This window comes from Phoenix dactylifera, unplaced genomic scaffold (genome assembly GCF_009389715.1).
Source record: "Phoenix dactylifera cultivar Barhee BC4 unplaced genomic scaffold, palm_55x_up_171113_PBpolish2nd_filt_p 000437F, whole genome shotgun sequence".
NCBI classification, from domain to species: domain Eukaryota; kingdom Viridiplantae; phylum Streptophyta; class Magnoliopsida; order Arecales; family Arecaceae; genus Phoenix; species Phoenix dactylifera.
Genome location: NW_024067872.1, coordinates 223,104 through 237,229, shown reverse-complemented (window position 1 = coordinate 237,229; position 14,126 = coordinate 223,104). Strand labels below are relative to the sequence as shown.

General features: G+C 41.2%; 1 protein-coding gene and 1 non-coding gene across 2 annotated transcripts; one reads left to right on the top strand and one right to left on the bottom strand.

The window, feature by feature from the left end:
- Positions 1 to 329: 329 nt before the first annotated feature.
- Positions 330 to 417, bottom strand: LOC120106039. Its single transcript, XR_005508269.1, has one exon. It is a non-coding gene; the product is annotated as a small nucleolar RNA snoR114 (small nucleolar RNA).
- A 1,950-nt stretch (positions 418 to 2,367) lies between these two features.
- On the top strand, positions 2,368 to 3,628 carry LOC120106038 (protein PAM68, chloroplastic-like). The gene has a single exon (XM_039118886.1). It carries the CDS (start codon positions 2,415 to 2,417, stop codon positions 2,991 to 2,993), a length of 579 nt encoding a protein of 192 aa, XP_038974814.1. The 5' UTR covers positions 2,368 to 2,414; the 3' UTR covers positions 2,994 to 3,628.
- The last annotated feature ends 10,498 nt before the right edge of the window (positions 3,629 to 14,126 follow it).

Here is a 14,126-nt window from a genome sequence, read left to right as displayed (position 1 = left end):
CCACGTGTTGTGAATTGCCATGTGAGAAAGTATTAAATATCTAATGGATCAATCCCCAACAATCATTTTCATGAGACGTAGTTCATATATTATGCGGTGATATTAAGGTTATAACAAACTTATAGATCCTGTTATATTCCCTAGAGCTTTACTGTCGAAAATATACAGCCATTCCCTAGTAAATTCAAATTTTACTAATTAAGTTTTTCAGCATGCTATTTACTATTTTACTACTATTTCCATGATATATGCTATTTTGTCTGTGGAATAAAAGGTAAAAATAAGAGAAAATATATTGTGATTAATTAAAACAAAAGGAAAAACTGAAAGAGCTCAGGAACGCTGGTAATGTCAGTTGATAATCTGACCGTCGTGATGCGCCCAGCATCACAAAGTGCGTTGTTGTCCTCATCGCTCATTTATAATAACCAATTTTTTTGGGGGTTAGAGAAGCTCGAACTCTAGAGCTTCGGATTACTCAAAGAGCTATTACACGCCAACCATCTGCACCACCACCCCATATTGTTAATTGTCACGCAAAAATTTATTAAATATCTAACAGATCATTCTCCAACATTTTTTAGCATAGAATGCAGTTCATATTGTACCATGATATTAAGATTACGACAAACTTATAGATATTACATATTCTCATGAGCTTTGGTTTAGAAAATTTATAGCCATTATCATATGACCGACTCAATAGTGAGTTTGTGGCATGACAGTCGTAGTGTCTACTACGCCCATCATCCAAACCCTCACCGCCAAGTTCCGGCACCCCTTCTCTTTGGTCTTCTCTTACTTTGTCCTCGCCCTTTCTTTCTTTTTTGTTTTAAAAATTTAAAACAACGATGACTGATGCAGAGAGGTTTCTGTTTTTGGTATTGGAAAAATAAAAGTGCTTTAGAAACTTAAACTACAACGAAAAAAACACTCAGCTGTTTTGTTGTGTTCTCATTTTTTTCCTTTGTATTTAAGTTATGAATTGTGGCACACAATGATGCAACATTAGTGGTGGAAGACAGTTGTATCACTTTCATGAGTTGCCGTAGCATTGCTCTTAGAAAAAAGATAAGCAAAGTATCAATTTTGAGTTTTTAATATAAAAACTAAACTTAAGTTACATTGAGCAGCGATGGTACCAGAGATGGTAGCAATGACACCAGCAGCTTGCAGTTGGTGTTGTAGAACAGCATGCTACTCAGAGTAGATCAAATATGCTGGCCAAAAATTTAAAACAAAATATTTATGATAAAAATTGCAAGAAGAAAATAATATTTAAGAGAGAACCAAAATATATTTTTATTAATAAATAATAACGAAATTCATAGATAGAAACTAATCCGATTCTCTCTTCATAACCAACATATTTAGCTTTCTTGCCACAAGGTTTTCCTCTTTCGCACGCTCAAAGATGCCAGATAGTAGAGCCCTCCTCAGATATCCAAAGACTGTCTCTCCAAATGGGCAATACCCAAAGAATTACACATCTTAAATACACCTCCTCTCTCCTTTAAAACTCTCTCCCATTTTTAATAAAACCTTATGCTCTCTTTAACTACATGACAAAAGTATCACTATCCCACTTCAATTAAAACACAAACTTAGGTATTTTATGAATCCTAAAATTATTAACTAATGACTAACTAATAAGAATCTTAATAAGATTAAAATCTAATAATAACAAATTTTAACCTATGGTAGCAACTGGTGGTTGACAGTGAAGCTACTGATTGGTGGTAGTGACGAGCAGTAGGAAGTGCTAAGAAGATAGTGAAAAAGAATATAGTAGTTGTCATGGATAAATTTGGTTTTTAAAAGCCTTGTAAACTAAATATTTAGTTTTCAAAATTTTTAAAAATTAAAATATAATTTTTTCGAAAGACTTGATAGAAAGTGGACCACAAAAAAAAAAAAAAAAATTCTACCTCGTTTTTTTGAAGTAATGCCAAACAAGATCTTGCTGGAGGAGCCTGCCGGGAGACACGGTATCCTTCCAAATCCGCACCATCCTTTTAGCCTGCCTCCAACACGTGGCGCGTACCTACCGACACCGTGCGAATATCAGTCAACCGTGTACTCCAGATGGGCCCCTACCAGTAACGGACCTAAACCCCATCAGCACGACTTTTGAAGACCCATCCGATCGAAGGTGTTTATTTCCAATTATTTACATAGTTTTGACAAATAAACCCCAAGTATTGCTTAATACACTCTTTTTTTTCCATCCCATTCAGTAAGCAGCTGAGCTGCGGTTGGTGTATATATTTAGAAAGATGGAGTACTTATATAAAGCCGGCATTTGAAAGTGACGGACATACGTATCACGTGCCGTACACGTGATAAGAGTCGAGGATAAGCATCCTCATCGGCAGGAAACGCGCACGGGGAGAGAGAGAGAGAGAGAGAAAGCCATGGAGTCCTTCGCCTTCCTCCGGATCTACCCACTCGCCCCTCTCCAAACCGCTCCCTCGTCCCACTCCTCGCCACCCCTTTTCCCTCTCCTCCTCCGCCGCCATCCCCCGCCCCTCCGCCGCCCTACTCCGCCGGCGACGGCGGCCCTCAAGAGCCCTCGCGGCTTCGGCCCCGCGCCCCAGAAGACCAAGAAGCGATTGAAGCGGAAGAGCTCACCACCCAACGAGGACGATGACGAGGAAGAAGAAGAATCGGAGAACGAGGGAACGATTCCTGAGGTGGTCACCAACCGGATGATGCGGCGAATGGGTTTCTCGGTAGGGATTCCTCTCGCTTTCGGCCTCCTCTTCTTCCCCTTCTTCTATTACCTCAAGGTTGTCTCCAAGATCGACGTGCCCACCTGGATCCCATTCCTCGTTTCCTTCTTCTTCTTTGGCTCCGCCCTTCTTGGGGTCAGCTATGGGATCGTTTCGGCGAGCTGGGACCCTCTCCGGGAGGGCTCGCTTCTTGGATGGAACGAGGCTCGCCGGAATTGGCCCGTCTTCTGGCAGTCGCTCTGGGGCGGCGGAAAGAAGTAGATTGGATTCGATCACCAAAGATGAGTTCTTTGCTTCCTTCTTTAATTTCTTTTCACCTCCTCTTATTAGTTTTGTTAGTGTTTTTGTATTAAAGCATCCACTTTTCCTTGTGTATTGTGCTTGTGCATCGTTAGCTTAGCTTACTTCACGGTAGCATTAATGCAAAGATGTAATTTTTAGTGATCTAGTGGCTCTTCTTCTTCTTCTTCTTCTTCTTGTGTAGTATGAGACTGATAGGAAACTTTTTTTTTTCCTCCCCTACAATTGTATAATTGATGCCAAATGAATTGGTGTTTAATTCTTAGTTTTTTCGGAACAAAATGTGACATTTGTTTGTGACATTAGTTTGTGTTGCATAGCACTACCAAGACTGATTTGTATTACTTATTGCATAGACGCTGAACTGCTTTGAGGAATAATTCAGCATGGAGGAATGGACAAGCAGGCCAATGTTTTTGGGAAGTGTTGGAGACTGAAAGAGTCTAAGGGAGAAGGTTTTAATTGGGATAGAGGAAATGTGTAGATAAATCAGTGGGCTAGAAACCATAGCAGTTCAATGCCCAATAATTTGACTGCAATGCTCTGGGAGTAGTCCCTGCATCATAGTTAATAAAATATGTAAGAAATGAAAGAAAGAAAGAATTGTAATTTGGTTAATAATTTTAACTGGAGAAACTCTTGTAACAAGACGTTGAATATGTCTTGAGTTTACAGGTTGTAGAAAATCAAATTTAAATCTACTTAGGATACTGGTTCGAGTCTAAATTGGCTCACTCTATTTTATATATTGGCCTAACCTTTGAGTTTAAGTCGACTTACCCTGTTATATATATCTCCTATTACTTCAAAGGAAGAGAGCAATTGAGTGTTTTAGAGATTGGATATATTGGGGACTTGACTTTATAAGGTAATTTCGTACTATATAATCTTCCATTTTTTTATAGTAAAATTTTTGTATTGTCTTTGTCCATGAATATAGGTCAATAGACTGAACCATATAAACATTGTGTACTTTTGTTCTTTTCTCTTTTTCCTTCTTGTTTTGTTATTCTTGCTAGCTATTGTAACACAATGTGATCTCAAGAACATCAAACTAGATTATATAATAATTACCAAGCATAAGTATGTCGTCTAATTCATCCACATCAAGTGAAGATCGGCTCTGCAGCTTCTATTGAACTTCATTGGCACAAACAGTAAATCAATCACTATTACATAACTCGAATTACTCGTATAACGACCATAATTAGCTTCTGCAACATTTCAAGAGGGCCACTATAGTATATTATTACCGAAAAAAGAAAATGCTTCTAATCCAGGTATCAGCTTGCTTAATTGTGATTGCAAAGTTCTTGTAAAAATCTTCACCAACAGCGAAACAAACGTGTATTACAGATGGGGTAGCAGCTCATGAGATTACTCAACTTTGCAATACTAGGAAGACACCTGGAGTGACACACTCATTTGGGAGTTCATCATTAACATCCTCGATGACCGAAGGTTCAGCGATCACAGGATAGCATGGATCTGAGAGTCTGAAAGGATCATCATCTGTGCTTGTCAATGGCTTGCTAAGTAGAGCGTCACTGCAATCAGGGGCTTTGGAAAGGCAACCCCCTTTCCTCCATTCTCTGTCCTTACAGTGGATATATACTTTTGCATGGATGCTGGAAAAGAGTTGAATGCAATGACCTTATTGAAGGCTTGGGACCACGATCTCTTTGCACCATGGTGTGATGTCTTCAATATGCCGACGGCAAGATCCTGCTCTCACTGGTGAGATTCCTCAGTGGGTCGCCGATAAGATCGAAACTATTCGACCTCCAACATGACATTCTTTGGGTTGGTTGGCAAGCCATATTGTGCAAATGGTGGTGGAAAGTCTACCCCCCTGACTGGGGAATCTGGAAAGATTTAACTCCGAGCATCTACTTAATAAACTCAGCTGCTGACCAATCTCTTACTTACCAATTCCCACAACTCGCAGCCTTAACTGTTTGGACCTGAATTCACCAGGTAGTTTTACTGGAATGGCCAGGAGTGGTGTAGTTTCTATATAGATGGTATTATCTTCATCTAGATCAACAGACTAGCTTGCAAACAATGGTGGGACTTCGGCTGATGGCATGTTCAAAGCACCTCTCCCCGATGGTGTCTACGGGTTCGACACTTTGGGTTATGGCTTGATGGTCCCGAGCTGGGTTTAGCATCATATCCAATAGAAGTAGCCTATAAGCAACCAATTTTAGAAGAGTTGTGTCATGTACTCGACCCGAGATCATGAGCTGGAGCCGCGGCAACAGCCGCACACTCATAGGGAGCTCTCCCCACGAGTATGCAAGGTATCTTAACATGATATCATCAATATACAATTTAATAATTTAAACTAATAATATATACTCTTTATTTTATTAACTAACTCAACATACAATGTCTCACAATTCTAACATTGGTCAAATTTTAAATAAACTCTAATCTAAGATAACCTGTGTCACAGTTCTTCTAGTTGCTCTCCCATATTGTAAAAGCCCGGATCGAGCTAATTCTTCGAATATGTCAAAACAGTAAAAAATCGTATAATGAGCTAAACAACGCAGTAAATAATGAATACCTTAACTAGACAATTCATATCGTAATATAAATATAAATTACGATGAGTCAGTATAAAGACATAATAAATTTTGTTTCAAAATACAAATTCATTGAAATCCATATCTTTCAAATATCTATTTATATAATCATAAATTTGATTTGAAACAAATCACATTCAACTCAACAACTTTTAACTATAGCCACACTTATACTCTGTGGCTACCCCAGAAATAGAACCACACTTATACCCTACGGAGTAGGCCAGAATATCACATTTATATTCTGCAGAGTGGGCCACAATATCACATTTATATCCTACGGAGTGGGCTAGAATACCGTACCTATACCCTACGCAGTGGGCCAGAGTACCACACTTACTCTGTGGTGGGGCCAGAATTGCCAATGTATAAATATAGTCAGGTTAAGAGTTCCAAATCTGATGCACATCAAATTTTTTTTGTAAAATAATAAATATATCATAATCCGCTCAAAATATGCATATACGATGTAAGAAGAGTAAATATAACAATAGTCCGAAAAATATTATTACAATTTATATATATATATATTTCATTTAAATCATCATCTCGTAAAATTCATAAATCACATACAAATCCATTAACAATTTATTCAATGTAAATAATATTATATAAATAAAGAATCTAGAAAAGTAAGACCATTACTTACCTTGAAAATGCGATCCAACTAATAGATTCAATTAATCTCGAAAATCTTTCTCAAAGTTTAATATTCTAAAATTATAGTTTTTATTAGGATAGGGCTGACATGCCGCTTGACGACCCCAGATCAGGACCCTTCATTAGGATCAATTCAAAATCACTGTAAAGAGTTCCTACTGGATCCAACTATCCTAAAGAGAAGTACAAAGATAAAGTAGAAGTAGAGAGAGAAAAAAATGGAGAAGAGAGAGAATCTTAGTCCAGGTTCAATTAGGGGTCATGGGTCAATCTCGATCAATCAACATTTTTGACCATGAATCAAAAGAAAGAAAGTCTAACAAGAGAGAAAAGAGAGAGAAAGAGAAGGAAGGAGAGAGAAAGAAGAGAGAGACCCCTCTCTTCTTCTTCTTCTCCAAAACTGGAGATCCATTCCCCCCTTCCTTCTCGAATGGACCCAAGGGCGGCCACAGTGGCCGGCCTCAACGGCGGCAGGAGGTGGCGAGGTAGGCTCGGCCAACCTTTGCGGTTGACGGCAGCAAGCACAACCAATGGCGAGAGAACACGACCAAAGCAGAGCACCCTGTTTCGGATTACATTACGACAATTAGCCGGCTCAAAGCTAAGGTGGGTCATGGCCGAAAGACCAAGAGAGAAAGAGAAGAAGGCGAGGAACACTTACCTCGCTCCTGGTGAGGATCCGGTGGCTCTCTCTCCGGTGGCAAATCGAGAAAGAGGAAGACCTGAATCGAAAGAGAGTGGATTTGGTGGCTTGACCACGGATGGACTCAAAAAAGGAGGAGGAGCGCTATAAATAGATGATCCCGACCTTATTCGGCCGGTATTAGGATTGCGATGAACCTTTCCTCCTCATCGCGAACGAAGAGGAAGAAGACTTTGCCTAGAGTCTTCTTCCTGGTGCCCTCACGTGTGACGCACGTGAGGCCCAAAGCTTGTGGCTGGGCTGGTCAAATGGACCGGGCTCAATCTCAGGATCTCACAAGTTGGTTCATTACTATTGTAGATACGAAGCAAAAAATGATCATTCGAGAGAGCTATATACAATAGTAGTAAGAATTTGATTAACTCAAGTAACTTCCTTGCTTTGAAAAATGTTGGTTTAGATGATATTGGTTCAATATTTTGGACCAATGGTTTGCAGTATAAGCTACATATTTACCAAGTGGATGCCAGAAGTCAATGATGCATAATGCCGCACTTGGACAAAACTGATGGATGAAACCTTTGTTGTTGTCTTGCTCATCAACTGTCTGGATGTCTACAAAATAAAAGCAAAAGAAGAGATAGGACGTAGTAAAGCCACTGAACCCGAAGAGTTCAACTGCTTAGTCTTTAGATGATAGCAGAGCCAAGTCAGATACCAGCTCCTCATATTCTAGGACTAAATGCAGCTATTGAGCAACCTAATCCTTATCCCTTGTCTGCATCAACCTCTCAAAGCCTCTACAGCTAGTCTCCAAGAAACAGGTTCTTCTAGTTTCTAAACGAAAACCCCCGAGGAAAGAGACTTTCACAGCCACCATAGGATTTTTAATGGCCCATTTGATTCCTTTTATGGTGTCTACCTTCCTTCCAAGATACCTAAAGAATGACGAGATGCTCTAACGGTTGAGTATGGGATGGTTGATGCCGGTCTAGATCGGTTCACCATTTTCGAGTTATGTAAGTACGCCATGGCAGAATCCAATCCTAAATTCCTAGAATTTCTTAGAAAAGTTGAATTTACCGGATGCAAATCTTCTGAGAGCTATAAGATTCAAGCCTTAACGGACTCTTTTTCTCCATTGAGGTCAAACTTCTCGCAGGAGCTAAATCATAAGCAAAGTGATTAAACGCCGACGGAGGTTTTTAACTTCATTAGAAATGAAGAAGAGCACCAACTTAAGTTCAAGTATAAACAAATCTCTACATCAAAGATCAATCTACCAAATCTAAATCCTCTAATCAAAGCTAATTCAAACTTTAGGGTAAGATCTTCAAAAAATAAAGAACTTACAGAACCGATCAAACTAGAGCTCTTCCACCAAACCTCTTCAAAACCAAAACTGACTTAACCAAACCCGACTAAGTCAGAATCCTACGAACAATGAAAAGGAGACTCTCTGTTTCATCTGTGGGCTAACTGACCATTGGCAGCTTGATTCCGGAGCTAATGTTAATGTTTATTTTGACCGCTCTTAGTTCTCAACCTTGTAGGAATCATGCGGAAGAGGTGCAATCAATGCTTGAGAATGATTTAGCAACACTATTGCTAGGAAAAGGGCAAGTGGACATGAAGATGGCTTTTTGAAAATTTTGATCCTTTACAAAGTGTTGTACATCCCAACCTTAGGAGAAACTTAATCAACAAATCTTCTCTTGCATCCAGGGGTTACAAAAAATTGACCTGAGATCCAATAAGTTTGTAATTATTTGTAAAAACAAGTTTGTAGGAAAATGCTCTGAGGCTTTATTCAAGCTAAGTTTACTTTCCAAAAATTTGAATAAAGATCCTTTCATTGTTCTTAATCTTGAATCTTCCAATATCTAGCATGGTAGGCTTGGCAGAGGTCATCCACATCGTCCTCAATGGGGTATCATCATTCTTACCTCTAGTCACCATCTCTAGAGATTGCTAGGTAGTAGAAAGGGGTACTTTGTCTACCAACTTACCACAGTCCCTCCAAATGCTTAGAAAAATGATCATCCACTAATCTATTAGAGAAAAATAAGGTGTTTGCTACAAAGTAGGCTGATATTTTCTAGGACGATTTGCAAATGGTGATAAGGAAAGATTTTATATATAATTTTAATAAAATATTACATGATATTTGTGAAAAAAACCCTTACATTATTAATTGTATTAAACTCTATCATCAATTTTGCAATCGATTCCTGCAATCATGTGATGATGCCTCCAAGATTATTGTATGGATTTGGATAAGTTGGTTGCTGCTTTCTCGATGGATCCACTTCAACAAGAGTTTGTCCTCGACAAGTCAAATGAAGACAACATTATTTGCCTCGGCAGTTTCAGTCCAAATTAAGTTAGAAAGTTGCTCTTATTGACAAGATCTTTTTTGCATGCAGTGAGTATGATAAGGCGAGATACTTCCTAGCAAGGTAAACCTTGTGCTCTACGAGATGGATTTCATCTCCATTTGGTTTCAATATTTGATTCTCTGTATCATTTAACAGCCAAGAAAACAATTGCTGGATCATATATTGATTAGTGATTGTTAAACAGGAGACCAATTCCTTGAATGGTCCAAAGACATGGTAATCTTCGCCTTGCCCTTTTGTTCTTCCATGGAATATTTATTTTTGATTACTGATTGCACTCATATCCAAGGGTTTTTAGGTTCATTCAAGTGATCGAGAGTCCCTCGGCGAATAACAAACTCCTTCCTGCTCCCTCGACCTTTTATATATAAGCTCGGATTACATAGGCCGATTGCTGAGCCTGTTGTCAAGCCAAGGTCTTTTTAGGTGCTTCTATAGTGACAAGGTATATTGCCATCAATTAGATCAATAGAGCAACATTATTCTACCAACCAAGACATTCTACAGCAAGTTTGGGTTTTTCTACGTTGCATATGCTACACCATAGAGTTGCTATACAAACATGATAACTTTGGATGCTACATCCAACAATTTCATCTTTGGTACTTAATTTGGTTTAGATAGCCTCTACATTTTTTATCTTAAAGATGGGTGGTTTTGGATGTCAAACGTGATATTTTATGTGAATAAGTTACAGTCATCTGTCTCCAAAATAGATGATATCGCAGCTATTCGAGTCTATACAATATTTTACAGTACAAAATGTGCGACGGAGAAGATCCAACTGTTGCACGCAAACTGATTTGGTGCTACGGCTACTAACGCCATCTTTTGCACCTTGGCAAAATGACCATGTGTGGGACCCAAGTTATGTGCTTGTATGGTGGTTGGCTCTTTGCTTCCCACGTCACTGCCACATGAAGTTAGAATGGCAGCCAAAAAAATATACTTCATGCAGACAAATATCTCAGAAAAATAATTTATTTACACGCATCCAGAGAATGGTCCTATTTTGTCCGGTTAACTACCATAATTATTTGTAGCCTTTTTGATATACTAATTATGTATGATGATGATATATGACGGCTAATGCGTCACAAGATAATTTATTTTAAACTTTATATTTTGATAATATATTAATATTTGCTTTCACATCACCCTTATTATAAACTAATAACATTAGGAATACTACGTGTTTAGGCCGAGATAATCCTGCTACCTCCTATCTTGGATCTAAACCCTTCAAAGGATTTGGATTTATATTTTAATTCAAGTAGTAGGCCTCAATTTAGTTGGATAGGGATCAGGCTGATGCTGGATTGGATACGATGTGGATCCAGGTTTAGATTGGAATGGGTATGAATCAAGACCAAGCATAGATCTCAAGCAGATATTGTTATTTAAAAAAAAAAAAACCATCAAAACTATTTATAATAATTTAACCTCAATATATAATTAATAATTTTTGCAAAAATACTTTGAGGCTCATCCATGGTAATCAAAAGATATAAATAAAAACAAAAAATAAAGCTTCAAAGCTACATCTCGATGGGGAATATCGAAGTATTTGTAAAAATACTAACTCCAACACTTGACATCCTAACTATCAAACCTATATCCCCATAAAATATAGTGCTGGATTGGGACACGTTCGAGCGGACAAACTTTAGTCATCCATGTAGTCCACATAATGTATAGGTAGAGTTCACATTAGTGACAACTATAGATAATATTGCGCAATTCTCACATCATCTTATTGTAATTAATCAATGACTTTTCTAAAAGTACTTCGATAGCATCTCTTTGGATCTTCATCTCAACTACTATACATCGGCACATTCCAGTCTCCTCGTTACATTACTGCAGATCGATGTTCTCATGTCAATAAATAAAATTTTTATATTATTTATTATAGAAAAATTGAATAACAAATCTAAAACTAGTTAATATTAGAAACTAAAATTTAACTTTTAAATAATTCATACTGATGGAAAAAAATATTGGACGTCTCGACTTCGGATCAAACCAACCTCCTTCACTTCGAATTAGGCCGACCTTCTTGACTTCGGTATAAGCCAAGGTGAATAGCTTTGGCGGCAGCCGATGAGCAAATCGGTAGGTGCCAATGCAAACTAATAGCTTTGGCGATCGACAGTCATAGCAGCTCTGTAGTTAGTGCACGATCAACGCAGTATGCTAACCTTGCGGAATGATGCTCATATCGTAAATGTACAACTGCTTGTTATCTGGCCATTAACACATGCCGCACAAATCAGGTAATGACAAATTAGACTATCCTATATAAAGAAGTAGTCTGAAGGTCCTTAGGTATGTTCATTCAGAAAGAACTTTATTCTGATGAAATTTCTCTTTTGCATACTATCGCCTCTCTATTATGACTTAGGCATCGGAGGGTCTCCGTCAGAAAACTCTCTAACAAGTAGACTTTTTGCAGGCCATACTCGGCGGAGATCAGTTTCTCCGCATCTCAGTTGCCTTATTCAGCTCGATTCTCATCGATCTCAGCGTCAACCGAGCAGCGCTCCAATCTTGATTTAAAATTTTGCGGCAACACATGCTAGAGAGCAGCTCTAATTTTCGATAATAGTCTAGGCCTTGGATCATGTGCTGATATATATATATATATATATATATATATATATATATATATATATATATATATATATCATTTGAAATAATGAAGTGGGGACATTGCACTGAATAAATATATTGACAAGTCCTGTCTATTTTTGCCAATGGCCGTTGTAATTAAACAGAGTGTGGCGGCATGGTGGGCGCTGTGTAAACGAAGCCTCCGCGCCCGCGTTAGGCGAGCAGAATTGTTTTAATTATAATTGACTAGTTGGCCGGTGCGTGCTTGAACTCAGAAGTTAAGAGGACCACGGAACGGTCCCCTTCGACCGGAGATCATGGTGAGTTGGGCGACAAAAGCCCAAGCCTATGAGATGGGGTGCACGTGCTTTTTTGGTTGCCACGTGTCTTTTTCCTCCCAACGACCCAGTTAGTTGGAATCCGTGTCTCCTTTTTAGCACACGGAATAATTATAAGCATCTTGGAAGGGTTGTTGGCTTGGCTGGAGCCGAGTCGGATAAGCCAGCCGCCAGCGCCGAGCCACACTGGACCGGATCTAGCAAAAAATTCAGTGACCTTACCGTATTTCAAAAGGATAAGTGCTCAGGTTATTCCGCCTAGTTTTAGAGCGAGAAACTCCGAGGGGTGAGAAATCTCTTCCAAGGAGAGAGAAAGCTTGGTGTGTGCCTAATGGCTAGTTAGTCGCCTCGGTGGAGTGGTCGCCGCCCAAGACGAAGTGCTGCGGATCGGTCTCTCTTGGTTCGCTCCATGGCCGGCCAGACTCAAAGCTTTCAGGGTGGCGAGTTGGCGACCTGGTGGAGGCCGAGGGGCAAGCTGGCCGAAGCTCCACAGGTGCTCGGTGTTTTTAGGGAAGCATTCACTCAACCTCTAACCAGCTTTCTTCCTTCTAGGGGCCAACACCGAATACCTTCCGGGCAGGTGAGCCAGAAGAGGAGGCTGCCTACGTTGGCCAGTTCGACACGGGTGGGAGTATCACCCTCATGGATCGGAAAGGGTAGCAGCTGGCGGGGAAGACGATGGAAAGGGTAGTGAGAGGAGATGGTAAGGCAAAGCTTGAGCATGGGGAAAGCTCTGGTGCCCGGTTAAGGCTGGGGTCGTGGGTGACCAACTGGCCCACTGTCACAGAGGTGGAGCGGTTAAGCCACCGATTCCCAGCAGTGCTGATGCTGCCGGAGGAACCGATCGCGGCAGCCCGCCAGAAGTGGGAGGGGCTGTTGGTGGTGGTCCGCAGCCTGGGCCGCTGTGTCCCGACGGATTGGGTGGCCAAAGACGTGGCCACTTGATGCAAGTTGGCGGAGGTGGTGGTTGTACCACTCGCGGCCGACCACCTCGCCTTAAGGTTCTAGTCGATGGTGGATCGGGCCCTTAGTGAGGGCCCGAGGATGATGGCGGGGCAGCTCCTCGCCATGGAACCATGGGTTCCGGACTTTGAGCCCGGGGTGGACGCCATGAAAACTGCAGTGGTGTGGCTCCGGCTACCTCGACGCTCGCTGGAATATTGGTCGGCTTTGACAATCCTCCACGTCGCGGCCCAGGCGGGGCGGCCGATTGTGGTGGATGAGGACACCGAACAAAAGCAGGCAATGGGGTTCGCCTGGGTGAAGGTGGTGATCGATGCCACTGAACCCCTCTTATTGGGGATCCAGATACAAGGGAAGACGAAGGTGTGGTGGTAGCCCTTCATCTTTGAAAACCTACCGGAGTTATGCTCGAGGTGTGGGAGAATAGGGCACCTGGCGGCAGCTTGCTGGTACCCTGAGCTCGATCGGGCGGAAGGGGGCGTGCCTCTAGCAGTTATGGACCTTGAAGCTGCCTCCGAAGTGCCGCCTCTCGGCACTAGGGAGGAGGGCCAACGGCCAGTGTATGGGCCTTGGATGGTGGTGTCGCAATGCAAGCACCCGAGGGAGGACCAGCCGCCGCGACTGAGGAAGGCGACCGCGCCTGAACCCGCAGCCGAGTCGTCTTCGACTCGGAAGGCGAGTCGTCTTCGACTCGGCTGCCTTCTCCGTTGGCAAGCCGCCCGACCTCACCGGTGTCCCTGTTGGACCTAGAAGGCCGGCAAAAGCCGATGAAGGTCGTGCATTGCCGGTCGCCACCGAAGGCCCCGCCGGCTGGTGATAAGGGCTGGTTGGACTCCGGGTTACATTTTGGTAGCCTCCGAGTTGACTTAGTCGTGAGTCACTCGGGA

Excerpts from the sequence above, each read along its gene's own strand:
- LOC120106038 (XM_039118886.1), top strand. The coding sequence starts at position 2,415 with ATGGAGTCCTTCGCCTTCCTCCGGATCTACCCACTCGCCCCTCTCCAA.